Source organism: Scyliorhinus torazame, chromosome 15, assembly GCF_047496885.1.
Source record: "Scyliorhinus torazame isolate Kashiwa2021f chromosome 15, sScyTor2.1, whole genome shotgun sequence".
In the NCBI taxonomy this organism is placed as follows: Eukaryota; Metazoa; Chordata; class Chondrichthyes; order Carcharhiniformes; family Scyliorhinidae; genus Scyliorhinus; species Scyliorhinus torazame.
Genome location: NC_092721.1, coordinates 11,988,272 through 12,015,758, shown reverse-complemented (window position 1 = coordinate 12,015,758; position 27,487 = coordinate 11,988,272). Strand labels below are relative to the sequence as shown.

Sequence of the window (27,487 nt, the reverse complement as noted above, 5' to 3'; positions counted from 1 at the left end):
TTTCTGCGAATTGACTCTGCTTTCCAAAGATCCTCATAACTTTAATTTGTTGTTTTTTTCCTTCCCACATCCACCTGGGTTGGGGATTACTGCAGGCTAATTGTGCCCTTTTATATTGCTGGCAGTGCTAGTGTGCAAGTAAAGCACAAGTTAAATCCTCCGACTGTGCTGTTGATAGCTAGCGGCAACTGTTGGGGGAGCAGGGAAGAGGGAAAATTATGTCTCTGCTGCTGCTCTTTGCCAGCCATTAAAGAAGCTGGGAGAGGGACGTTGAGTGAGAACGTAGTTGAGGAAGATGTTGCAGCCCGTGCCAATTCCAGATTGGCTTGCTGGCGTGCAACTCAATCTTTTAAGCAGCAGCTGCTTGACCAAGGACCGAGAGCATCTCTGGATCTGTGGGTGAGTGGAAATTGAATGAGGGATGGTTGTCTTTTTAAAACCGCAAAAACATTGGCCTATCTTTCTCTGCGGCAGTATCTGTTCATTGGCTACCACCTCTGCAAGAGTCTCCCAGCTCATCATTTCACTGCCAGCCCTTGTAAAAGGGCTATCAAGTTAGTCCCTTCGAATTTTTGCATTCTTTCCTTTTCTGGTAATTATCCAGTTTCCTTTTGGAAGTTACTTATTGAGACTGCTTCGTTATCCTGATCATTGTAACTCTTTAAGAAGAAAATAAAAACACTCTCCTCAACTGTTATGTTTTTGCCCATTGTATTGGAATCTGTGCTTTCTGGTTACCTACTCTCCTGCCAATGGAAACACTTGGAAATGGGGTTATCCATATGGAAGGATCTTCTCTTAACTGACCAAAAGAAACATTAACTTAGCTACATAACATCAGATTGACGATGCGCAGTGGTTCTGTCTGCTGTAACCTAAGCTCAGTACTTAAAACCGTTTAATATTGATGGCCTTTTCCTTAACAAGAATGGGACGAGGAAACTTTAATTTTCATCATGATCCCATTTGCCATGGGTATAGTAATATAGTGGTTGTGTTGCTAGATTAGTAATCCAGAGACCGGAGTTCAAATTCCACCATTGCAGTTGGGGAATTTAATTTCAGTTAATCGACTAAGGGGGTCTACTGGATCGTCATTTAAAATTTCTGTCTGGTTCGCCAATGTCTTTTGGGGAGAGAAATCTTGCCATCCTTACCTGGTCTGGCCTATATGTGTCTCCAGACCTAAAGCGGATGCGCTTGCCTCTAACTACCCTTCGAAATGACCGGGCAAACCAATTGGGTGTATTTAAAAAAAAAAAAAACTGCCAAACAACGCTATAATCCACATGGACTCAGCGGTTCACAAAGTCAGCTCATCGTCACCTTCTCCAGGCCAATTCAGGCTGGCCTTGCTAGCAAAGCCCACATCCCATAAATTAAATTTTAAAAAGTGTTTGAATGTCTTGGATAGAAGCATTTTACAACATTGTCGATGCTCGATAAGTACATCAGTAATCCACACTTTGCAAAATGTCAATTTCTCTTGCGTGAAAACATTTTGAAATCCATTTTCAAACTAAAATCACTTTTAACTTTTCTCTAACTATTTTCCATATCATTATTTGTATTTTTTTTTTTTAAATGCACATTTTCTTCAATATTCTGTACTCCAACCTTGATTTAGACTTGTCTAAACTTAAAAACCACATATTCCCCTCTCAATATTACATAAAACTGTTCATCTTAAAATCCCAGCCGTGTCCTTAGTAGGTGAATCTTAGTATGTGTCCTATAACAACACTGTGGGCCTGACTATTAATTGTTAGCTCTGAAAAGGAATGATGAGAGATTTTGAATTCAGGCTGTCAATTGAGCTAATTTTCTATTTTTCATTTAGATCTCTTACATGATCTCTGCTTGGGCAAGAATGTGCAAGATCCTTGGGAAGGAGTTCCAGCAGTATCTTCCTGTTGTTATGGGACCCCTGATGAAGACTGCTTCAATTAAACCTGAAGTAGCCCTCTTAGACAGTAAGTGCAGCAGACGCACGTAAGCCCACCTCCCTGCCCTCGCCCATTCTCCAGGGCTGAATTTTGAAAGTAGGCTGTGAACCGAGTAACTGTACAGTCTTTTCTGGTTAGCACTGCTGCCTCACGGCGCCGAGGACCTGGGTTCAACCCTGGCCCCGGGTTACTGTCCGTGTGGAGTTCGCACATTCTCCCCGTGTCTGCGTGGGTCTCACTCACAGCCCAAAAAGATGTGCAGGGTAGGTGGATTGGCCACGCTAAATTGCCCCTTAATTGGGAATAAAATGAATTGAGTGCTCCAAATTTTTTTATTTTTTTTAAATAAAAATAATATATCTATACAGTCTTTGTGCTTTTCTATTTGATAAGCCATGATCCACCGACTTTTATTTTGAGTATTTGTAATGGTGCTTCGGGCAAGCAGATATAAACATTTTGTAATAGCGCTAGTACAGAAACAGTCCAAAAACTCCATGCTAGTGTATGCCAATTATACTTAATGGCGATTTACTTGATCCTTGTAAACTATTTATTTATGCCTGAACTGCCCTGGTGAATATTATCCCCAAGGCTCGGGATGAAACAAATTATGGCTTTTTGAGGCCTACTGGGCAAGATCACTGCAGATTTACAAATAACCCTGCAAATCAAAGCCTAACTCTGCCTGCCTCTGAGCGAATCCCCTAGACCTACCATTGTCGCACTGCAAGAGTGTCTGTTTATTTATGTTTGCCTTGGGTTTAATGTCCCACAAATTGAAGTTTTAACAGCACTGTCACATCAGTCATTTTAAAATATATAAGTACTGTTGTGTTTAAATAGCATCTCTAACCTACTGCTGCCCCAGGCCCCTGCACTTCTTCAAGTCTTGCCTCTTGTACTCGTGGGGAGCATGGTAGCGCAGTGGTTAGCACAGTTGCTTCCTAGCGCCAGGGTCCCAGGTTCGATTCCTGGCTTGGGTCACTGTCTGTGTGGAGTCTGCACGTTCTCTCCAAGTCTGCGTGGGTTTCCTCCGGGTGCTCCGATTTCCTCCCACAGTCCACAGATGTGCGGGTTAGGTGGATTGGCCACGCTACATTGCCCTGTAGTGTGCAAAGGGTGGGGTTACAGGGATAGGATGGAGGTGTGGGCTTAGGTTGGGTGCTCTTTCCAAGGACCATTGCAGACTTGATGGGCCGAATGGCCTCCTTCTGCACTGTAAATTCTATAATTCTACTTGCCCACATATTCTCAACTTTCCACCATTGTCGACGATGACTTCAGCTACCTGAGAATTTCTCTCCCCTCATCCCACCCCATCCCCAAGTTTCTTGCCTCTAAACATTTTGTTATCCAATTGAGCGGCAAATTAGTGTGGCCAATCCACCTAACCAGCACATCTTTGGGTTGTGGGGGTGAAACCCACGCAGACACGGGGAGAATGTGCAAACCCCATGTGCAAACTCCACACGGACAGTGATCCAGGGTCGGGATTTGAACCCAGGTCCTGAGCGCTGTAGTCCCAGTGCTAACCACTGTGCTGCCCCCTTTCTCACCTCTTAAGACGCTCCTTAAAACCTACCTCTTTGACTAAGCTTTAAACGCATGTTTAGTATCTCTCTATGTGGCTCATGGTAAATTCTGTGAGAACACTGAGATGTGTTTACTGCCTTAAAAATAATGCGCAAGCTGTTGAACAGTGTATAAAGTACATTTTACTACTTTTATTAGCACAGGATATGGAGAACATGAGTGAGGATGATGGCTGGGAATTTGTAAATCTTGGAGATCAGCAGAGTTTTGGAATCAAAACAGCGGGGCTTGAGGAGAAAGCAACAGCTTGTCAAATGTTGGTAAGTGGTAGTTTTGCTTCTGTTAATGTAGCCCATGTTAAACTTTTTTAAGCAAAGCGTTTCAGAGCACTGATGTGCAATTTCTTGAAAGAGATTTAACATCAGGTTCAGCTAAACATTGAAGGTTGAGTAAAATTCTGTGTCTACATTATGGCCCAGTAGCAAGTTGTTATCCCTCTAGATTCATGCAAAGAATGTCAATTGAGGGCAGCACGGTGGTGCAGTGGTTAGCACTGCTGCCTAAGGGCGCCGAGGTCCCAGGTTCGATCCCGGCTCCGGGTGACTGTCTGTGTGGAGTCTGCACATTCTCCCTGTGTCTGCGTGGATTTCGCCCCCACAACCCAAAGATGTGTAGAGTAAGTGGATTGGCCTCGCTAAATTGTCCCTTAATTGGAAAAAAATGAATTGGGTATTCTAGAAATTTTTTTAAAAACATAATTAGTGAAAAAGGATTTTTTTTTTTTTTTAAAGAATGTTAATTGAAAAACGTGCTTTTCAATGTAAACCCTTTCACTTTTAGGAGTGCAGTTATAATTTTAAAAGTACTGAAGATACAAATAAAAGATTAGAAGAGTCTACTAACTGGCTGAAACATAGGCCTGCTGTTAGGGAAGTAGAAATGTACATTCAACACTGTTGGGCTCCTTTTATTAAAATAACTGAATGCTGCAAATATTTTGTTTATTTATCCCATAAACATTCACTTTTGCCTTGAGCCACCATTCCTTCTGTCATTTCATCACTCCTGCCGTTCACCCAGTCAGGGAGTGTCATTCTCCCCTTTCCAACTCTGGCAACGGTTCTTGCTTAAAAACCATTAAATCTCCAACCCTTTCCAGTTCCGATTAAAGGTCATTGACCCCTAACATTATCACACAAAGCAAAATACTGGCAATCTGAATTAAAGCAGAAAATCATGGGAACACTTAGCAGGCCTGGCAGCACCTGTGGAGAGCGAAACAGAGTTGAGTTAGTTTTCTGATCTAAACCATTAACTTTCTCTCTTCACAGAAACTCCCTCTAAAATGCAGGATTGTCAAATACTGATGATCTCCCTCTTCCACCACCCCCCCCCCCCCCCCCCCCCCCCCCCGAGTGGGTGGAATTCAGATTGCAATGCCTCGTGAGATCCCATTACATCTTGCAAGGCATGGCGGACCGAGTAAAACCTGGAAAGCACCTCTCCCGGCATCTACCCGCCACTTCGCGCCTCCATTTGGGTGAAGGGGGCCTGGCATGGCCGGTAGATCGCACCCATAACTAATTGCTGGAGTCATGTGTCCTGTTAAATATTTTGACCAATGCCAACCAGCCAGTATTATTGCATCTTTCAGCAACTCTATTAGCAAATCAGCATTGCTATCATTACATTTGCCCATTACATAATATAATTGGTCACTTAGTTAAAGTTACAAGTAAATGTTTTCATTTAACCCGGATAATTTTGCTTTAGTAATGATCTGAATTCTTTCTGCCGATTTGAATGTACAAACAAATTGTGATTTCTGCCCCTAGGTTTGTTATGCGAAAGAGTTAAAGGAAGGGTTTGCCGAGTATACTGAGCAAGTGGTGAAACTGATGGTTCCACTTCTTAAGTTTTATTTTCACGACGATATCCTTTTTTTCGAAGCTTGATTGTAATTATTTTTTAGATCACCTATTTGGCTCCTACATTTCAGCAGTTACTGCACTTCAAAAGGCTGGAGACATCTGGTAGCTATTAGAAGTGGAATATAAAATTAGTGTATAAAAACTGTCAAAGTTAGGTGTCTATATTGAAGCAAATAGCAATGACAAACTCGCTTCATGACGTGTCCATTTCATATGGGCTAACAGCTCTTGAACAAAATGAAATTGGAAGTCCTGTTCCTCTTTAAAAATGTGTTTTTATGATATTCGCAAAGTGTTTTAATATACAACTGAGTGGTATATTTTTGAACTTTCTATACAAGAGTGTTATGTTGGGACAACTTAGTCACTGTATGCTTTGTGTCGAGAATTCAAATGAAAAATTGGTGTTTAGTGCCTTTATCTGTTTAAACAAATGTGGTGAAAGACCATTCCAACCACATCATGCGATAGTTAATTTAGAACCAGGTATCAGCTGTGGCTTAGTTGGTAACAGTCATGCCTCTGAGTCGGAGGTTGTAGATTCAAGTCAAACTCCAAAACTCGAGCTCAAGAGCCAGGCAGCTCAGTACTGAGGGAGTGCTGCACTGTTAGAGGTACTTCTTTTGGGCGAGGCATTAAACGGAGACTTCCCCTACACTCGGAGTGGGGAGGAATGTGTCTTCAAGTTATGAATTTAATATCTAATCCTCTTGGCAGTGAGTTCAATTTGTGTTTTTACATTTTTTTAATATTGCGCATTCTTCCTTGACTGTGAAACGTGTTCGTGTAGCTGCGGCTGAATCAATGCCTCTGCTGCTTGAATGTGCCCGCGTCCAAGGACCTGAGTATGTGACACAAATGTGGCATTTTATGTGTGACTCCCTCATCAAAGGAATCGGTACAGAGCCAGATTCTGACGTCCTTTCTGAAATTATGCATTCGTTTGCAAAGGTAATCTTTTGTGTCGCATATTTAAAATTTGTTTACATTTGTTTTGCATGATAAAGAATTGGATGCCTCTAAAGATCCATATCAAAGTATATTTGATAGTATCCTTCAGAGCGGCACGGTAGCACAGTGGTTAGCACTGTTGCTTCACAGCTCCATGGTCCCGGGTTTGATTCCCGGCTTGGTCCACTGTCTGTGCGGAGTCTGCACGTTCTCCCCGTGTCTGCGCGGATTTTCTCCGGGTGCTCCGGTTTCCTCCCACAAGTCCCGAAAGACGTGTTGTTAGGTGAATTGGACATTCTGAATTCTCCCTCAGTGTACCCGAACAGGCGCCGGAGTGTGTTGAGGGATTTTCGCAGTAACTTCATGGCAGTGTTAATGTAAACCTACCTGTGAGACTAATAAAGATTATTATTATTAATATGGAGGAGCGTAACGTGAAAACAAAATTGGGCTAGGAACAGGCAATTTCGATCTTGGAGCCCCTCTGCTATACGGTAGGATCACTCTTCAACCTCAGCTCCACTGTCCTTCACTATCCCCATATCCCTTAGTTTCATAGTGTCTAAAAACCAAAAGATCTCTCTCCTGAAGAAAGCATAATGGATTCTGCTGCTACAAGGTCTTGTAGTCTGCATTGTTAGCTGCTACTTGAACAGTCTTTGCTTTAGCTTTCCAACTTGCAACACCTTCCTTCATTTAGTTCATTATCCACTGTGAAATGAGGCAGCTAAAACATACTGAATATTGAATATCAAGGGAGACAAAGAGTATGTGAACAAAGTTTACACTATACGATTACACAAGCATTAAGAATTCATATGCAGGGGTAGCACGGTGGCGCAGTGGGTTAGCCCTGCTGCCTCACGGCGCTGAGATCCCAGGTTCGATCCCGACTCTGGGTCACTGTCTGTGTGGAGTTTGCACATTCTCCCCATGCTTGCGTGGGTTTCGCCCCCACAACCCAAAGATGTACAGGCTAGGTGGATTGGCCACGCTAAATTGCCCCTTAAATGGAAAAAAATGAATTGGGCACTCTAAATTTAGGGGAAAAAAGAATTTGTATGCATAAGCCCACTATGGTGGGCCCTTTATGTAGGACCAGGGTGGCGTTTCTTCCAGTGTAAATCTTGCTTGCCTTCAAAGACCAGAAGTGTTTTGTCTTCACCTTGTCTTCATCTTTCTGAACGATCAGCTGATGCTGATTAATTTGACTTTCTTTACAATCTGTGCTGAAACAGGAATGGCCATCCTGCATTTTAAAAGCTTCTTGCCTCTGCATCCACTGCTCACCCTACACTGTCCCTCCCCAAACACAGCTGATGCCTTTTTAAAATATAAAGTTCTCAAAATATCCCAAAACATGATTAAACAGGTCCAGCTGCAGTGTGTCTAGCAGCGCAAATGAACCTGCAGGCAATCCACCTGTGCAGAGAAAATAGATTGGTGATGCCCCGAATAGTGACAGTAATGTCAGATCGCTATAAATACAGGAGCAAGAGCAAAGCTTGAGTCACTTATTTGGAATGGCTGAAGTGTAACTAACTTGATTGCGATGTTTCCATTTATTTTTTTTAAAAAGCAATGTTTTATTTACGCAGTTGTTGCATGTTTCTCTCTCTTTAGTGTATAGAGCTGATGGGTGAAGGCTGCTTAAACAAGGAACACCTCGAGGAACTAGGAAACATTATGAAGGGGAAATTGGAGGAACACTTCAAAAATCAAGAATTGAGACAAGGTAACCGTGTGGTGCACCTGTAAAGCTAAACTTGTAAAAAGAAAGGTCTAGCGTTGGTCACTCTTTATGATGTTTTGTGCGTGGTTCTATCACCTCTATCTTTCCTTCGCCCTTCCTCCTCTCACGTTCTATTCGCAAGGGCTTTGACTAGATTTATAACACTGCAATTTGTTCATTGTGTTTTCTGCCTTTAGCGAAAAGACAAGATGAAGACTACGATGAACAAGTTGAAGAAAATTTACAAGATGAAGTAATATTTTATATTCATATTATAGATTGTGCTAAATTATCTTGGCAATTATTTGCTGTAACATCGCTCCAGTGACAAAGTAATTTGGTGGCGAGGAAAGAAATGTTTAGGATCTTTTGATTCTGATTATTACCGTGGCTAATTCTGAATGAATTCTGGCTTCTTTAAACTGTGTGCGCGTGTGTGTAATGCGGTGTTTTAATTGCTTATAGGATGATAGTGATGTTTACATCTTGACTAAAATTTCGGACGTCCTGCACTCAATGTTCAGCTGTTACAAAGACAAAGTGCTGCCGTGGTTTGAGCAAATTCTACCACTAATAGTCAATCTAATTGTAAGTTTAAAGCAACAAAGTTTTCCAGACTTTTTTTTGGCATTGACTCCCAATTCTCCCAATGTTTTCTAGCTGATGCATACTTTTCATTTCTGTAGTGTCCACACAGGCCCTGGGCAGACAAGCAGTGGGGTTTGTGCATCTTTGATGACGTAATTGAGCATTGCAGTCCTACCTCCTTTAAATATGCAGAGTACTTCCTGAGGCCCATGTTGCAATACATCTGTGACAACAGTCCTGAGGTCAGACAAGCAGCAGCATATGGCGTTGGAGTTATGGCACAGTTTGGTGGAGAGAATTACAGGCCATTCTGTACTGGTAGGTTTAATGGGTTACGGTTTTCCGTTTTATACGGTTGAATCACAAAAGCAAAAAAGTTAGAAACAGTGTGGGATTAAAGCAGAGACCTAGCATGTGGTGTTCAAGCTCTTTTAGCTGTGCACCTTTATAATATGTATTGACATGATATCTCAATTTCAGGATGCTGTCGGAATTTTTAGCGTTGCTTCAACAGACAATAAACAGATCATGAGCAGTTAATAGCTCTAATCTATGTCTGTTGCTTACAAAAGCTTCCTATCGAATTTCGGCATGTTTACCCTCGGGGAGGGGTGGAAACTTAAAATTGTTCAACTGTGACTGGCTATTTTGGAGCTCGATTTATTGGTGTGCTGGATCCTGAGCTGTTTTCCACAACGGCGTAACAGCCTTATCTGAAACATGCTGTTCGGTTTCATCCTGACCGCAAAAGTGCAACTCTCTTGTAAAAGCCAGAGGTGACCTAGATGGTGCATATTTATTATTACTATTTTCCTGTAACCTTATTCAGTGTGTGACCTTTCCTTTTCTACTTTAATGCACGAGGGAACGAGCCTGTTTCAAAAGTGGCTCCGTATAATTGTAAATCGTAGTGGATAATAGTGATCAGGGTTTTTGTGATTTACAATCTTAATTGATTTACTCACCCTGCAGCCTTATCCTTGCATGGAATACGTTGGATCACTATCACTTTTACGATAGATGACCAAATATTTTAACCAAGCAGTTTTGTGCCAGGTAACATTTTTTTCAAAATTAATTTACGTGATGTGGGCATCACTGGCTAGGCCAGGATTATTGCCCATCCCTAGCTGCCCTTCAGATGGTGGTGGTGAGCTGTCGCCTTGAACCGCTGCATTCCCTGAGGTGTAGGTACACCCCAGTGCTATTAGGGAGGGAATCCAGGATTCTGACCCAACAGTAGTGAAGGAACGGCCATATATTTCCAAGTGGGATGGTGAGTTACTTGGAGGGAAACCTCCAGGTGGTGGGTTCCCAATTATCTGCTGCTCTTGTCCTTCTACATGGTGGGTTTGGAAGGTGCTGCCTAAGGAGCCTTGGTGAGTTACTGCACTGAGTCTTGTAGGTGGTACACACGGCTGCCACTGTTCGTCAGTGGTGGAGGGTTTGAATGTTTATGGATGGGGTTCCAGCCAAGCGGGCTGCTTTGTCCTGGGTGGTGTAGAGCTTCTTGGAGCTGCACCCATCCAGGCAAGTGGAGAGTATTCCATTACACTCCTAATTTGTGCCTTATAGACAGAATTTAAGGGCTCAGGAGGTGAGTTGCTCTCTACGGAACCCCCAGCCTTTGACCTACTCGGGTAGGCACAGTATTTATATGGCTAATCCAGTTCAGTTTCTGGTCATTGGTAACCCCTGAATGGGTTGTACAGTGGTTAGCACTGCTGACTCACAGCTCCAGGGACCTGGGTTCGATTCCCGGCTTGGGCCGCTATCTGCAAAGTCTGCACAATCTCCCCGGTTCGGCGTGGGTTTCCTCCCAGAAGTCCAAAAAGACATGCTGTTAGGAGAATTGGATATTCTGAATTCTCCTTTAGTATAACCGAACAGGTGCTGGAATGTGGCGACGAGGGGATTTCCACAGTAACGTCATTGCAGTGTTAATGTAAGCCTACTTGTGACACTAATAAAGATTATTATTGACAGTGGGGGACTCAGCGATAGTAATGCCATTGTATGTCAAAGGGAGATGGTTAGATCCTCTCTTGTTGGAGATGGCCATTGCCTGGCATTTTATGTGGCGCAACTGTCGGCCCAAGCCTGGATATTGTCCAGGTCTTGCTGCATTTGGACATGGATTGCTTCAGTAACTGAGGAGTCATGAATGGTGCTGAACATTGTGCAGTCATCAGCAAACATCCCCATTTCTGACCTTATGATGGAATGGAGGTTATTGATGAAGCAGCTGAAGATGGTTGGGGCCGAGGACACAACCCTGAGGAACTCCTGCAGTGATGTCCTGGAGCTGAGATAATTGATTTCCAACCACCACAACCATCTTCCTTTTGTGCCGGGTATGACTCCAACCAGCGCAGAGATTCCCCCCTGACTCCAATTCACTCCATTCCTAGGGCTCCTTGATGCCACACTCGGTCAAATGCTGCCTTGATGTCAAGGGCAGTCACTCTCACCTCACCTCTGGCATTCAACTTTTTTTTTTTTTCTTTTGTCCATGATTGAACCAAGGCTGTAATGAGGTCAGGAGCTGAGTGACCCTGGTGGAACCCAAACTGAGCGTCCGTGAGCAGGCTATTGCTGAGTAAATGCCGCTTGATTGTTTTTAAGACGGGTGAGTGCCCTTCGCCAGTACCGGGATCGAACCCACGACCTTACGGTTTGCACTGCGCTCTAATCATCTGAACTAACCGGCCATGTTGTTGACCTCTTCCATCACTTTGCTAATGATCAAGGATGGACTGATGGGGCTCTATTTGGCCGAGTTCAATTTGTCCTGTTTCTTGTGCGCAGGAACTATCTGGGAAATTTTGCACATTGCCGGGTAGATATCAGTGTTGTAGCTGTACTGGAACAGCTTGGTTGGAGGCACGGATATTTCTGGAGCACAAGTCTTCAGAACTATTGCTGGAATGCACTGACTTCAGCCATTTCTTGATAGCTCATGGAGTGAACCAAATTGGCTGAAGACTGATATGTGTGATGCTGGGGACCTCTGGAGCAGGCAGAGAAGGATCATCCACTTGGCACTTCTGGCTGAAGGTTGTTGCGAATGCTGCGTATTCTTTGCACATATGCGCTGGACTCTTCGAATCATTGAGGCTGGGGATATTTGAGGAGCCTCGCCCTCCAGAGTTGTTCAATGGTCTACCATGGCTTGATGTGGCAGGACTGCGGAGCTTGGATCTTATCCGTTGGTTGTGGAATTGCTTAGCTCTGTCTATTACTTGCTGCTTATGCTGTTTGGCACGCAAGTAGTCCTGTGTTGTAGCTTCATCAGATTGACACCTCCTATATGCTTGATGGTGTTCATTGATCCAGGGTTGATCCCCTAGCTTGGTTGTTGGTGATTAGGACAATAAATACTTACACCCCCAAGCATTTATATTGCCAATAACTAAAAGCTGCTGCATGTAATGTATTTATTCTGATGGGCAAAATCCTGCTGTCGCAAAATTAGATAAATGTGCCATGGCGGGGGAATTTCGCACCATAGCTGTGGAACTTCATGGTTATCAGATGTGTTTATTGTATAGTGTGATCTCTAGTTCAGCTATATTTGATCTTAATCTCCGTGTGGAGTTTGCACATTCTCCTGTGTCGGCGTGGGTTTCTCCCCCAAAACCCAAAGACTTGCAGGGTAGGTGGATTGGCCACGCTAAAATTGCCCTTAATTGGAAAAAATGAATTGGGTACTCGAATTTTAAATTTTTAAAAAAATATTTGATCTTAATTTGTTCTATTGTATTAATCTTTTGGGCAAGCTTGAACTGAAAGGACCATTGGACGCGCATTGAGTTTTGTTGTCAAATGTTGTTCAGTCTAATCGGTGCGCAGTGGTTCTGTGGTTTTTTAAAAATTCCAGGTAAGTGGCAATTTAGTGTGGCCCATCCACCTACCCCGCACATCTTTTGAGTTGTGGAGGTGGGACCCATGCAGACATGGGGAGAATGTGCAAACTTCACACTGACAGTGACCCGGGGCCGGGATCACACCCGGGTCCTTGGCGCTATGAGGCAGCAGTAATAACCACTGCGCCACTGTGCCGCCCCATGTTTCTGTGGTATTGGTTCAATTACAGTCCGATTAGTGGGTAAACTCCCTGTGGTATCGGATGCTGAAGTTGAAATGTTGATCCTTCATTTGTGCGTCCCAGGTGATTCTCGGAGTGCTGTCGGCTGCTTGAGATTGGGTAAGCAGGGTGGGGTGATGCCGCAGTTCCTGATCGCTGGCATCTAGTAAGCCCTTGCTGGAGAATGCACGCTTGTGGGTAATGCAAAGAACAAGGGTCAGAATTAGCAATTAAATAATCAGAAGGTGCCTTGTTTCCTCCATGGGGATTCTGGGGGTGCTGTTGGTCAGGGCAGCTGGGGTGTAGGTCCGATCTCTTCCTAAACAGAATAATAAAAAGGTTTATTTTTGTTCTTATCCAACAGAGGCAATTCCACTCCTGGTGGGTGTTATTCAAATGGAAGGGTCCAAAACCAAAGAAAATATTAATGCAACAGAAAACTGTATATCTGCAGTAGGCAAGGTCATGAAGTGCAGACCAGAATGTGTAAATGTCAACGAGGTTCTGCCTCACTGGTTGTCGTGGCTACCACTGCATGAAGACAAGGAGGAAGCAGTCCACACTTTCACTTACTTGTGTGATCTTATTGAAAGGCAAGTTTTATATCTCAACACAATTCTGATTCCAGCTAAATATAAAAGTGACTTGTAATAACTTGAAGTATCCTTGAGATGAGGGGATATTTGCAAAGAAGGGGTGAAGAGCAGGACCCGCGGGACAAATTGAAAAGCTCCTTCAAGGAGGTGGCACAGGCAAATAGGGATGTGTCGCGTGCTTCTACAACATACTGTTCAACATGTCTGTTTACTGATTTTATCCTCTGCTTCACCTTCCTTGCGGAAGCTGCAAGTTGATGAGATCTGTCACTTTTGATCCTTTATGTAAAGGGGCTGCTAATTTTTACAGGGATTAAAAGGATGATCATTTATTCTACTGTTGGAATTAATTTTGGTCAACTTGTGCAGCTTATAAAATTTGTTCCCCGACAGTCCGACACACCAGTAGAAGTTTAGGACTAAAATCACACTGGCCTGGCAGCACATCTGGGGGTAAAATTGCGAAATGTTCCCAGTCGGAACGTTTCATCGGAACTTGACTATGTTAGGGATGTGACTAGGAAAGGGAGTGTGGGGAGCAAAAGGGGGAAGGTCTGCAACGTAGTTGAAGGCAGGAAAAAATTAAATGATAGAAAAAAGTGGTGTTGGTTGAAGGCACTAGCGGGATGGTAAAGGAACAAGTAAAGAAGCAACCGATGAGTCCAGTGGAGGTGTAAATGCGAAAAGCAGAATCAAATGCTGACCAAGTAAACGGGCAGAGTTTACAATCTGAAATTGTTGAACTCCGTATGGGGTCCAGAAGGCTGAGTGTGTTTAGGAGTCCTCTCATTTCTAGAGTACATCTACTCACTCAGCATGACTCTGCTATTTGTACATAGGTTTGCTTTCTTTTGTTAGCGCTGCACTACAAATGTCATGTGAGATTTCACCTTGTTGGTATCAGAACAACTTTAAAGTCCGAGCTTTGTGTCTAAAGTTTTACCTTAAACGAAACAGCCAACAAAACTTTTCATCTGCAAAGTCAGTGTGTTCAGTGGACGTTGTCTGCTTTCCTAGCCTTATTGCTCACCTTGCTTGGCTCAATCAATTTTTCTTGGTGCCAGTTGTGTTGCAGAGGAGATGAGGGAAGCAAGTAAGTTGGAAGTTTCTTGTTCATCTCCTCAAGACTGGCTAACTGTTGATGGAGAGCCGGAAGGAGATAATGAACCAGTGCTCTGGCAAGTGCCACAGTCGTTCTTGCCTAACACCACTGCTGGTCTAAAAATAATTTATTACCAGAGATAACAGATTCAACTTGTCTCCATTTGCAGCTCCTTTTACATAAAAAGGATTCTGCTGTAGAGCCCTGACTGATCACAAGGGCCATCAGGACAGGGGTCTTGCCTTCCATTTGCTTGAATTGCCTTTGATGCGAAAGTCTGCATATTGTGAAACATAGAATATGCTTATGGTTGAGTTGAACCTCTTTTATTTTTAATTAACCGGGGATGCAAGTGTACAGATTTAACCCTAAAGTAAAACTGAACTATCCCGATTATTCTCTCTGTATCTTAACCGAGCACAAATGACGCCTGCCATCAGTTGAACCTGAATGCTCTTATTCTAGCTTGAGACCCACCAGAATGAGAGGCAAAATTAGGCGTAGCCATCGGGGACCTGCTTAGGGGGAGTGGGAGTTTCTTGCAAGCAGTTATTGGAACTTTGGTGCATGAACAACAGCAGGCCCATAAGACATAGGAGCAGAATTAGGCCACTCGGCCCATCGAGTCTGCTCCGCCATTCAATCATGGCTGATATATTTCTCAACCCCATTTTCCTGCCTTCTCCCCATAACCCCTGGTCCCTTATTAATCAAGAACCTATCTATCTCTGTCTTAAAGACACTCGGTGATTTGGCCTCCACGGCCTTCTGCGGCAAAGGGTTCCACAGATTCACCACCCTCTGGCTGAAGAAATTCCTCTTCTTCTCTGTTTAAAAGGATTATCCCTTTAGTCTGAGATGGTGTCCTCTGCTGCTAGTTTTTCCTACAAGTGGAAACATCCTCTCCATGTCCACTCTATCCAGGCCTCGCAGTGTCCTGTAAGTTTCAATGAGATCCCCCCTCGTATCCGACCGTCCGTTCACGAGAGTCGCCAGTGTTTACCCAGTCACTGGTTGTCCTTGAGAGGCAGTCGCAGATTAATTTTAGCGCATTGCTGTCGGGGGGGGCATTGTTCGTTCCCACCTCTGACATCTCAGCGGTAAGACAGGTTTTCCTCCAGGCGCCTGGTTGTTTTTTTTCTACGATAATTTGAAGTCCATTTAACTGGCACGCGGCAGCAAACGGTGTCTACTTCCCGTAAGAGGTACAGCAAACTGAACAGGAGACTGTATCTGTCGCAGATTGTCCCAACAAACGATGGGCTCCGGCTCCAGCAGATCTGTGTGGCTTGAGTTGATCTGTTGAGACTTTGTTCACCCCCCGCCCACAATAACCCAATGATTTTATCCCCTCAAAAAAAAAAAAAAAAAAATCCCCCCCATATCCTTCTAAACTCCAACGAGTACAGACCCCGAGGCCTCAACCGTTCCTCATACGACAACTCGATTGCTCATTAGCTTTCTGCTGGGGGTTCAGCAGTCGATCACGAAAGCCTGCAAGGAAATTTTACCCCAGGAATGTTAGTGTTATGAACTATTATGTGTATTAATTGGGTGTTTAATTGTATTCAGGTGATGGGCATTAACTAAGAATTCACTTGTGCACCGTTATATAGGAGTAGACCGAAACTGTGGTTGTTTGAGGTAGTAGGTGTCTCTGTAAATGAAAACTTATAAAATGTGTAAAGATTAGGCTCCTTCTTTCTGGATTGCCAAGTCTTGAAGGGTAGGGCACGAGCCAATGTTGATTGAATGCTTCTGAAGCTGGGTACAGTCGCCACTGCTTACAGTTAACCCGTTTGACCTAATGCGGTTTGACTGCTGTATGTACTGGACGCTCAAATGCATCGATAACCATGTAGCACGGGCGAATGTCACTGATGGGTATTTGCCTTTCTTCAATCCAACATCATGGTAGCACAGTGGTTAGCACAGTTGCGGCACAGCTCCAGGGTCCCAGGTTCGATTCCCGGCTTGGGTCACTGTCTGTGCTGAGTCTGCACGTTCTCCCCGTGTCTCCTCCGGGAGCTCCGATTTCCTCCCACGGTCCAAAGATGTGCGGGTTAGGTGGATAGGCTATGCTAAATTGCCACTTTGTGTACAAGAAGGTTGGGTCGTGTTACAGGGTTACAAGGATAGGGTGTGGGTTTGGGGAGAGTGCTCTTTCCTACAGCCGGTGCAGACTTGATGGGCTGAATGGTCTCTTTCTGCACTGTTTTGCACTGTAAATGTTATGATTCTATGAACACTTAACGGGACCCGGTTCCAGTAATCACGCCAGATTGATGTCCTGCAACTGTTTGGGAAACGGCCAGGCTGTGATGAGGGCGGGCGGGAGGTGACTCTGAATTTAACACGAGCTGTTTGTACTTTCTCACAATTCATTAGAGCCCTTGCACATCGGTTGCCAATTGTTTATTGGACGGGATAAAAATTTGTGTCATTTGCTCTGACTTGCGGAGGGAGGATTAGGAGAGCTAAGTTATCAGCAGTTTGAACTGTCTGGGATAGTCAACCTGGCCAGTGCAGTTTAAGCAGCTCCTTTGTAATTGCTGCCACCATTTGCTGAAAACAGGCGGGGCGGGGGGTGAGCAGTATGTGTGTAACTGAACATTAATCACTGCTGTGTATCCACGTGAGCCTCCAGATGGTGCTAGAGCACAGTGTAACCAGTTACACTGGAGGGTCAACACCAGTCCTGTTTTCCCAGGTTTAGTAAACGGATCTTTAATATACCATTATGCTGAAGGAGCGATGATTTGGATTGATTCAGGCAAAACGTAAGGCAGCTGATGTTTGAACAACTTGCATTTGTGCAGTGCCTTTTAAAGTAGCACTCACGGCAGATACATTTTGGGATCAAGCCATGTACGATTTTGGAATGGGCAACCAAAATTGACCAGAGGCAAGTTTTTGTTTTGATGAAGGCAGAGAGGTTTAGGGAGGGAATTCCAGACCTTGGTGCCCAGGCAGGTGAAGACAGAGCAGTGGAAATCCGAATATGCAAAAGACCAGAATAGGAGTAGCGCAGTGGTGTCGGAGAGTAGAGTTTCAGCGTAAACTCTTTGATACTGTGGGTGAACCGAGTTCACAACACACAGAACAAAGAGAAATTTGGTTATTTGTTTTACAACTGGTTTGGTGAAGTTTGAGTGAGTAGCAAACTTTGGTACTGTAAAGAATTTCAGAGCAAATAAGCGCTGCAATCTAAGGCTTAAATACATTGTTTTCTCCACAGTAACAATCCGATTGTCCTTGGACCTAATAATTCCAGCCTTCCCAGAGTGTTTGCTATCATTGCAGATGGCCTCACTAATGAAGCTATAAAGAATGAAGACGCCTGTAGCAAACGGCTGGCTAATGTAATTCGACAAGTCCAGGTCAGTATGTTAGCGCATAACTGCGACTAGTTATCAAATGAAGTACCTCTCAATTCTACCATTGTGTTGTTATTAAAACTGACTGGTTTGCTAAGTTGTCTCAACTGAATGCATGTGTTGCATTAAGGGGAGATGGTGGTGTAATGGTAATCAACTGGACTAGTAATCCAGGGGCCCAGGCTAATGCTCTGGGAGATATTGCTTCAAATCCCATAACAGCAGCTGGTGGAATTTAAATTCAGTTCATAAATGTGGAATGTAAAGCTAATCTCCAGGGTCCCAGGTTCGATTCCCACTTGGGTCACTGTCTGTGCGGAGACTGCACGTTCTCCCCATGTCTGCGTGGGTTTCCTCCGGGTGCTCCAGCTTCCTCCCACAAGCCCCGAAAGACGTGCTTGTTCGGTGAATTGGACATTCTGAATTCTCCCTCTGTGTACCTGAACAGGTGCCGGAATGTGGCGACTAGGGGCTTTTCACGGTAACTTCATTGCAGTGTTAATGTAAGCCTACTTGTGACAACAAAGATTATTATTAATTAATCTTAGTAATGGTGACTATCACAATGATCATCGATTGTTGAATAACCTATTGCTTGGGGAGGGAAATCTGCCATCCTTACCTGGTCTGGATTCCCGCCTCTCAGAGATGCGGTAGGCTGTGAAATGTCCTAGCGAGTCCCTGAGGGCAATGAAGGCTCCACCTGCAATCTAAAAAAAATAAAGAAAAACATACTTCAGATGTGCTCATTTTAAAGACACCATGTCCATTCCGAAAACAGTTTCAAAACACGGCAATTTGTATTCTCTACTTTGATGTACACTTCAATAAAATGCTGTTCACTTGAGGGTCATGTCTGTATTTTAAAAATAAATAAATTTAGAGTATCCAATTATTACTTTTTCCCAATTGAGGGGCAATTTAGCGTGGCCAATCCACCTACCCTGCACATCTTTGGATTGTGGAGGTGAGACCCACGCAGACACGGGGAGAATGTACAAACCACCGGGGCCAGGATCGAACCTGGGCCCTCGGCGCCATGAGGCAGCAGTGCTAACCACTGGGCCACCGTGCTGTCCTGGACGCGCCTGTAGGATGCACCAAAACGTTAGATGAAATGAAAATACTGTCAAAATTACTGAAAGGCTGGTTTTCCTTTTGATTTCAGGGTTCCGGAGGTCTGTGGACAGAGTGCATGACATCGCTTAATGAAGCCCAGCAGGCAGCGATACAAAATCTGTTGAACACTGCTTGAATGGCCTTAAATATTAACATGCAAAAAAAAAAAAAAAAAAAATCATTCATGATTTGTCCTTTTTCTCCCTCTTCTGTGAGAGAACTGTTCTGTGGGTCACTTATGCAGACCGCAGTGAGTACCAGGAAGCTCTGTGGTTCAGTAGGTTGTGTATTAAGACTGCTGCAAATTACAGAGGAATATCTTCATAATCGCGCCCCCACCCCTCCTCCTCACAGCACTGATAGTTATTTTTCTACTTGCACCACCGGAACATGGCACAAATGCAGTCAGTTTAAACAACAAAAAACTTTCATATCAACCATAACTATTTTGAAACAAGTTGCTCTAGTGTTGGTATGCATTAAACTGGTACGGTATTTCTATACAACTAGTATTGTACTTCTGAATAGTGTGGAGATTTGTTTTCTTTTTCAAGGTAGGTATAGACTCCCTTGCCGGTTAAAGCGCAGCATGCAAGATCTCCCATTTGTGCTGTTGTTTTGATAATCCCGCCCTCTTTCCATTTCTTCCCCGAGCACTGAATGATGTCTTGCAAACGTTTCTGAAATGTGAATTTCTTTACTGTGTTCAATGGCGCATCCCAGTCCGGAAAAAGATAAGCTACAATGGCAAATCGATGTGAAGTGCGCCTTTTATTAACTCGAACACAGCTTTCATTGATGTCCCACCACCTGCAGACAGACCGATCTGTTGATGAATTTACACGGTGACTTGGTTTTTTTGGCTGTCGTGGAATACCACCTTCCTACAAGGACAGTCTTTTGGCAGTGCTCATTTGATCCCATCAGTGAGAGAGGGAAACGAGATTGGGGTACTTCTTAGACAAATTGGTAATTGTACCTTGCTTTATTATGCAACTTCAAACTTGCAATAATAAAAGTAGCATTATTAAATGGTCTGGTGTCACAGATTTATGTACATTCGAAAGGTGCGTGGTTTATATTTAAATCATTGCTTGAAATGATTTTCGCTCACATTTCAGTGCATTGCTGCTCCATCCCAGTGTATGTTGTATGTTTTATAGGAAACGCAGACTGGCAACTATGAAACAGTGACATTTTCGCTCTTGAGTAATTTGAAGTAGTTTGTTGGGATGTGCAAACTTTAGAGCAGGGGTTGCGTGACGTTGTGGCACTAGCAGCCAGGAGCGAGAGAATGGCACTACACTTCGTGCGTGGATGTAAAGCAGTTTTAATTATTTTTTTTAACGTTTAGGACAAATGAAGTGATGTTTTACAAAAACCGGCTGATTTAATTTCCCTTACATTTAAATAACTTGAAGACAATAGAAGTAAATTTAGCAACGGAATCAAAGTAATATTTGAAAGGAGCTGGAAATTTAATGAGTCATGGCGGATCGTTATTCTGCTAATTGCTGCTCTGGCAGTGTTCAAAAGATATTTTCTAGTTAATTTTCTTAGACCTCATTTTTTTTCACATTGCTAAATTTTGATTTTACTAACTTCTGTAGAAAGCAACTCTAAAATGTAATTGCAATTTCAGAATAAACAATGCAAACCTGCCCTGTCCTGGTAATGTCTTTTTGTAGCTTACATTTTGTTCTTGGGCTTGTCAGTGTGCAAAATAAGCATTCTAGATTTGTTGTTTTCAAACCCGGAATAATAAGAATGCTCTTTCTTTCTTTGCAATATTATGCCACATGCCAGCATTCGTTTATTTATTATTTTTTTTAAAATAATTTTTATGAAAGGTTTTCATAAAATATCAATAACAAAATGAGAAAGAAAAAAGAACCCAACAGGGTTAAGTACAAAACATGATCTAAAAAAGCAACCCCCAAACCCCCACCCCCTGTACATAAATAATAAATTAACATTAAAACCCCGACGTAACACCCCCTCAGATCCTCCAGCGTAAATAACATAAACAAAAATAAAGTAAACCCCCCCCCCAAGCTGCTGCTGCCATTGACCAATGTCTATCGTTCTGCCAGAAAGTCTAAGAACGGTTGCTACCGCCTAAAGAACCCTTGTACCGACCCTCTTCAGGCGAATGTCACCCTCTCAAATTTAATGAACCCTGCCATATCGCTGATCCAGGATTCCATGCTTGGGGGCCTCGCATCTTTCCACTGAAGGAGAATCCTTCGCCGGGCTACCAGGGACGCAAAGGCCAGAATTCCGGCCTCTTTCAACTCCTGCACTCCCGGCTCCTCTGCCACCCCAAATATTGCGAGCCTCCAGCCCGGTTTGACCCTGGATCCTACCACCCTCGACACCGTCCTCGCTACGCCCTTCCAAAATTCCTCCAGCGCTGGGCATGCCCAGAACATATGGGTGTGATTTGCTGGGCTCCCTGAGCAGCTAACACACCTGTCCTCACCCCCAAATAACCGGCTCATCCTTGTCCTGGTCATGTGTGCCCTGTGCAGCACCTTAAACTGTATGAGGCTGAGCCTCGCGCACGAAGAGGAAGAGTTCACCCTCCCTAGGGCATCTGACCGCGTCCCCTCTTCGATCTCCTCTCTCAACTCCTCCTCCCACTTACCTTTCAACTCCACCACTGAGGCCGCCTCCTCCTCCTGCATCACCTGGTAAGTTTCCGAGATCTTCCCCACTCCCACCCACCCCCCCCCCCCCCCCCCCCCCCCGAGAGCACCCTGTCCTGTACTGTGTGTGGCAGTAGCCGCGGGAATTCCACCACCTGCCGTCTGGCAAATGCCCTTACCTGTAAGTACCTAACTTCCCCCCTATGCCGCCTCCACTGCCCCCAAATTCTGAGGCCGCCGCCACCACCGGGCTCGTGGTATACCGCCTTGGAGGGAGCAGCAGTGGCGCTGTTGCCAGGGCCCCCAGACTCGTACCCACACAGGGCGCTGTCTCCAGCCTCTTCCACGCAGCCCCCTCCCCCTCCATCACCCACTTGCGCACCATCGTCGCATTGGCGGCCCAGTAGTGACCACAGAGGTTGGGCAGCGGCAGCCCCCCCATATCTACTCCGCTCCAGGAACACCCTTCTCGCCCTCTTGAGTCCCTCGCGCCCACACAAACCCCGTTATACTCCTGTTAACCAGCCTGAAAAAAGCCTCCGGGATAAACACGGAGGCACTGGAACAGGAACAAAAACCTTGGGAGCACCGTCATTTTGATTGACTGCACCCTACCCGCCAAGGACAGCGGCAACGCGTCCCACCTCTTGAACTCCTCCATTTGTTCCACTAGCCTTGTAAAGTTAAGCCTATGCAGGGCTCCCCAGCTCCTGGCCACCTGGACCCCCAAATATCTGAAGCTCCTCTCCGCCCTTTTTAGTGGGAGCTCGCCAATCCCCCTCTCCTGGTCCCCTAGCTGAACTACGAACAGCTCGGTCTTCCCCATATTGAGCTTGTCCCCCGAAAAGTCCCCGAATTCCCTAAGGATCCTCATTACCTCTGGCATTCCTCCCACCGGGTCCGCCACATACAGCAGCAGGTCATCCGCAAAAAGCGACACCCTATGCTCCTCCCCCTCCAGTTCCTCGACACTCTCAGTGCCATAGCCAGGGGTTCAATCGCCAGTGCGAAGAGCAGGGGGGACAGGGGACACCCCTGCCTCGTCCCTCGGTGCAACCGAAAGTACTCTGACCTCCTCCTATTTGTGGCCACACTTGCCATCGGGACCTCATACAACAGCCTAACCCACCTGACAAACCCCTCCCCAAACCCGAACCTCTTCCGAAGCTCATGCGCCAGCATCCGGCTTGCCTTTTCCCCATACTCTTAGACCGCCCCCCCGGGCCTTCCTCCACTGCACCTCCGCCTTCCTGGTAGTCACCAGGTCGAATTCGGCCTGGAGGCTGCGCCTCTTCCTCAACAATCCTTCCTCAGGCTCTTCCGCATACCTCCTGTCTACCCTCACTTTCTCCCCCACCAGCCTCTCCCTCTCCCTCCGCTCCTTGTGGGCCCTAATGGAGATCAGCTCTCCCCTCACCACCGCCTTCAGTGCCTCCCATACCATCCCCGCTCGCTCACCTCCTTGTCTGCCAACAGCCCCACCTCTAAGCGCCACAGCGGGCGCTGGTCCCTCTCCCCCATCTCCAAGTCCACCCAATGCGGGGCGTGGTCCGAAATGGCTATTGCCGAATACTCGGTATCCTCTACTCTCGCTATCTCAAAATGAAAAAGTCGATTCGAGAATCAGCCTTATGGACATGAGAAGAATGAAAATTCCCTAGCCCCCGGCCTTGCAAATCTCCAAGGGTCCACCCCTCCCATTTGGTCCATAAATCCCCTCAACTCTCTAGCCGCCGCCGGCTTCCTACCTGGAGCGATCCAGTGCAGGATCCAACACAATGTTAAAGTCTCCCCCCATTATCAGGCCCCCCACTTCGAAGTCTGGGATCCGACCCAACATCCGCCGCATAAAACCCGCATCGTCCCAGTTTGGGGCATACACATTGACCAGTACCACCCTCTCTCCCTGCAACTTACCATTATGTACCTACCGCCATTATCTGCCACAATGCGCGACGCCTCGAATGACACCTTCTTTCCCACCAAGATCGCTACCCCTCGATTTTTGGCATCTAGCCCCGAGTGAAACACCTGACCGACCCACCCTTTCCTCAGTCTTACTTGGTCTGCCACCTTCAGGTGTGTCTCCTCGAGCATAACCACATTCGCCTTGAGCCCCTTCAGGTGCGCGAACACGCGGGCCCGCGTAACTGGCCCATTCAGTCCCCTTACGTTCCAGGTTATCAGCCGGATTAGGGGGCTACCCGCCGACTAGCCATGACCCCCTCCTCGGCCAGCCACGTGCCCGCACCCCACACTCTGCCCGTTCCCCACAGCGGCATACCCCCGTCTCTTTCCCCCCACCCCCACTCGCTCCAGCTCCTCCTTGACCTTAGCAGCAGCAACTCTATTTCCCCCCCCCCCCCCTTTCCCGGCTGGGACCCATCCTAGCTGGTTTACTCCCCCCATTGCACTTCCGCAAGTCAGCAGACCCCGGCCACTCCCGCCTCCCCTTCGACTCCTCCCATTGTGTCGCACACCCTCCTCTCCTCCCCATCCACAGGCTCTCCCCCTCCCCCCTCCGTTCTAAGCGTGGGGAACAATCCTCGCTTCCCGCCCCCCCCCCCCCAAGTCTTCGGCGCGGGAAAAAAGCCCGCGCTCTCCTCCTACCAGGCCCCGCCACCAACCAAAACAGTGCCCAACCCGCCCCATCCACCCTCCCCAACCCGAAAGAGAAAAACACAGAAAAAGAAACCCAAAACAATGCAAAGGCCCCCCCGAACCAAAAAAAGGCATAACATATCCACCGCAGTCCCCAATTGCCCATCCCGACCTTCAGTCTGTGTCCAGCTTCTCGCCTGAACAAAGGCCCACGCCTCCTCCGGAGACTCAAAATAATGGTGCCGGTCCTTGTAGGTAACCCACAGTCCCGCCGGCTGCAACATGCCAAACTTCACCCCCTTCCTGTGCAGCACCGCTTTCGCTCAATTGTACCCGGCCCCCCTCTTCGCCACCTCCGCACTCCAGTCCTGATATATCCGAACCTCCGCGTTCTCCCACCTGCTGCTCCTCTCCTTCTTGGCCCACCTGAGCGCACACTCCCGATCGACGAACCGATGGAACCGCACCAGCACTGCCCGCGGAGACTCGTTAGCCTTGGGCCTCCTCGCCAACACTATGGGCCCCTTCCAGCTCCAGGGGCCCCTGGAAGGACCCCGCTCCCATCAGCGAGTTCAACATGGTGACCACATAGGCCCCCACGTCCGGCCCCTCCGGGAGGCCCAGAATCCACAGAAACTTCCGCCTCGACCGATTCTCCATCTCCTCGAACCGCTCCTGCCATTTTTTGTGGTACGCCTCCACCTTTACCGCCAGGCCTAAGATCTCGTCCTCATTGTCAGAGATCTTTTGTCGAGCCTCTCGGATTGCCACCCCCTGGGCCGTCTGTGTCTCCAGCAGCTTATCAATAGAAGCCTTAATCGGCTCTAGCAGGTCCGTTTTAATCTCTCTGAGGCAGCGCTGGATACCCTCCTGTTGCTCCTCCGCCCACTGTCTCCACGCTGCCTGGTCTCCGCCCGCTGCCATTTTGTCCTTCTTCCCTCCCTTCTTCTGGTCCACCACCACCTTTTTTGTCGCCCCGCTCCTAGTTAAAGCCATATACTGACGGGGAGCTATTATTAACTCCTTCCCACACTGGGAAACGTCGAAAAAGTGCCCTTGGGGGCCCTGAAAAGAGCCAAAATATCCGTTTTTGCAGGAGCCGCCGAATGTGCGACTTAGCTCCGCATAGCCGCAACCGGAAGTCTCGAGAGGGAATCCTTTTGTCAGTGTTCGCTTCGCCAATCTGCCCCAAAAGGTCTGTGGAAACTCCTGAAAAAGGTCTGAGAGTCCGTTCCAGACGGGAGCTGCCGAATGCGCGACCTACTCCTCCATGGCCGCCACCGGAAGCCTCCTCCCTGCTTCTTCAATGGCCTTGGTAGATCTTTTCACAGTTGTTCCCTCTGCTGCTAGAATTCACCTTTAATAGAGCCTTTAATCAGCTTGCAGCTTTAAGCTTGCCTTCCCCCGCCTGCATGCTGGAAGAGGCCCCTCTCTCCTCTGCAGTTACAGCCAAATCTTTTACTGTTTCTGCCAGGTCTGGTAACCAAAAGACATACCATTCCTGGGGGACACTGTCGGGGGAATGTTGCAGTCGTCTTCCCACACCGGGAAATGTCAAACAAATGCCGTGGGGGCCCTGTAAAGAGCCCGAAAGTCCATTCCAAGCGGGAGCTACCGAATATGCGACCTAGCTCTACATAGCCGCACCCGGAAGTCCCATTCGTTTATTTATTGAATAGTGCGCATATCTTTGTACTCCTTTTTCTACCCTTTCTTCACATTTCACATCCTCCCTGCCCCCTCTTGTCTCGAGAGGGGCGAAGAAGGTCTCTGTGTTCATGGTCATCTCAACAACTTTGGTTTATAATAGCAACTTAATGAAACATCGCAAGGCCCCTCATGGTAATATTAGAATATTACAAAACAAAGTACGACATCCAGTCACAAAAGGAGATGGTGTGTCGGATGACCAAATGTTTGGTCAAAGAGGTGTGTTTCAAGGAGTGTTGTAAAGGAGGAATGTGAGTTTGAGAGGTGTAGGGAGGGAATTCCAGAGCTTGGGAGTCTAGGCAATTGAAGAGACGGCATGGTGAAACAATTCTAATTCGGGTGCACGAAGGGCCAGAATTGGAAGAGCACCGATATCTCAGGTGGATGTGGAGCTGGAGAGATTACAGCAATGGGGAGCAGCAAGGCCATTGAGGGCTTGACCAAGAGCCAGTGTAGGTTAGCGAGCACAGGCATTCGGGTTTTGAATGATCTCCAGTTTATTGTGGGTAGAATGTGGGAGAGCAGCCAAGAGTACATTCAAAATAGTCAAATTTAGTGGTAACAAAGGCATGAGTCAGGGTTTCAGCAGCGGATGTGCTACGATGGGAAATGACGAGCAATGTTAGAGGTGAAATAATAATCGCTTATTGTCACAAGTCGGCTTCAATGAAGCTACTATGAAAAGCACCGAAAAGCTGTGAAAATAGGTGGTCTTCGTGATGGTGCAAAATAAGAGGCCAGAACCTTAAAGCACGATCAAATGTGACAGCAAGGTTATGAACATAGGCTGTTGCCAGGGAGAGGATTTCGGAGTTGGTAGCTAGGGAAGTTGTTGTGGCGAGGGAAAACAATGACTGCAGTCTTTGCGATATTGCACTGGAGCTCATTTCTGCCCATCCGGTACTGGATGTCCGATAAGCAGCCTGATAATTTAGCAACATTGTCGGGGGCTGAGCGATGTGGTAGTGAGGTGGATCTGGGTGTTGTCAGCGTACGTGTGAAAATGGAACGCTGTGCCTTCGGATGATGTCACCAAGAGATCGAATATATCAGTAATCCTGCAGGAAGATGAGGATGGAATTTGGGGTGGAGTTGGTTTTGGTGCCTTCCCTTGTACAATAACTGGTGATGTTGTCAAAGCGCAAACATTTAGAACAGCACGTTGGCCTTTCTTGGAGCAAATTGAAAGTGAGTCAAAAACCTTTTTAGAGGAGGTGTAAAATGCACATTCCTTGACTTAACATGAACAGGAGTAGGCCATTCAGCCCTTGAGCCTGCCCTGCCGTTTGATATGATCATGGCTGATCTGATCGTGGTCGACTCCTTTTACAGCATCTCAATACTGTTGGTCGGTGTGGGCGGTGGAAGTCGGGTGAATCTCTTCATTGTGAAGACAGTGGGGTGAGGATTGCACTTTGGGTAAAGGCTGGTTTAGCACAGGGCTAAATCGCTGCCTTTTAAAGCAGACCAAAGCAAGCCAGCAGCCACGGTTCAATTCCCGTACCAGCCTCCCCGAACAGGCGCCAGAATATGGCGACTAGGGGCTTTTCACAGTAACTTTAT

The 27,487-nt window shown here is 46.2% G+C and overlaps 1 protein-coding gene across 2 annotated transcripts in view; it reads left to right on the top strand.

Annotated features, from left to right (window-relative positions):
• The window catches only part of kpnb3 (karyopherin (importin) beta 3), a 75,374-nt gene extending 55,377 nt beyond the window's left edge, over window positions 1-19,997 (top strand). For both annotated transcript variants that reach the window (XM_072476102.1, XM_072476101.1), the window contains exons 16-26: window positions 1,841-1,973; window positions 3,681-3,802; window positions 5,318-5,414; window positions 6,192-6,364; window positions 7,988-8,099; window positions 8,294-8,349; window positions 8,562-8,684; window positions 8,783-9,002; window positions 13,136-13,364; window positions 17,708-17,849; window positions 19,015-19,997. In XM_072476102.1, the coding sequence (XP_072332203.1) occupies window positions 1,841-1,973; window positions 3,681-3,802; window positions 5,318-5,414; window positions 6,192-6,364; window positions 7,988-8,099; window positions 8,294-8,349; window positions 8,562-8,684; window positions 8,783-9,002; window positions 13,136-13,364; window positions 17,708-17,849; window positions 19,015-19,101 (1,494 nt within the window). In that variant the 3' untranslated portion in view covers window positions 19,102-19,997. The remainder of the gene's footprint in view (window positions 1-1,840; window positions 1,974-3,680; window positions 3,803-5,317; window positions 5,415-6,191; window positions 6,365-7,987; window positions 8,100-8,293; window positions 8,350-8,561; window positions 8,685-8,782; window positions 9,003-13,135; window positions 13,365-17,707; window positions 17,850-19,014) is intronic.
• The last annotated feature ends 7,490 nt before the right edge of the window (window positions 19,998-27,487 follow it).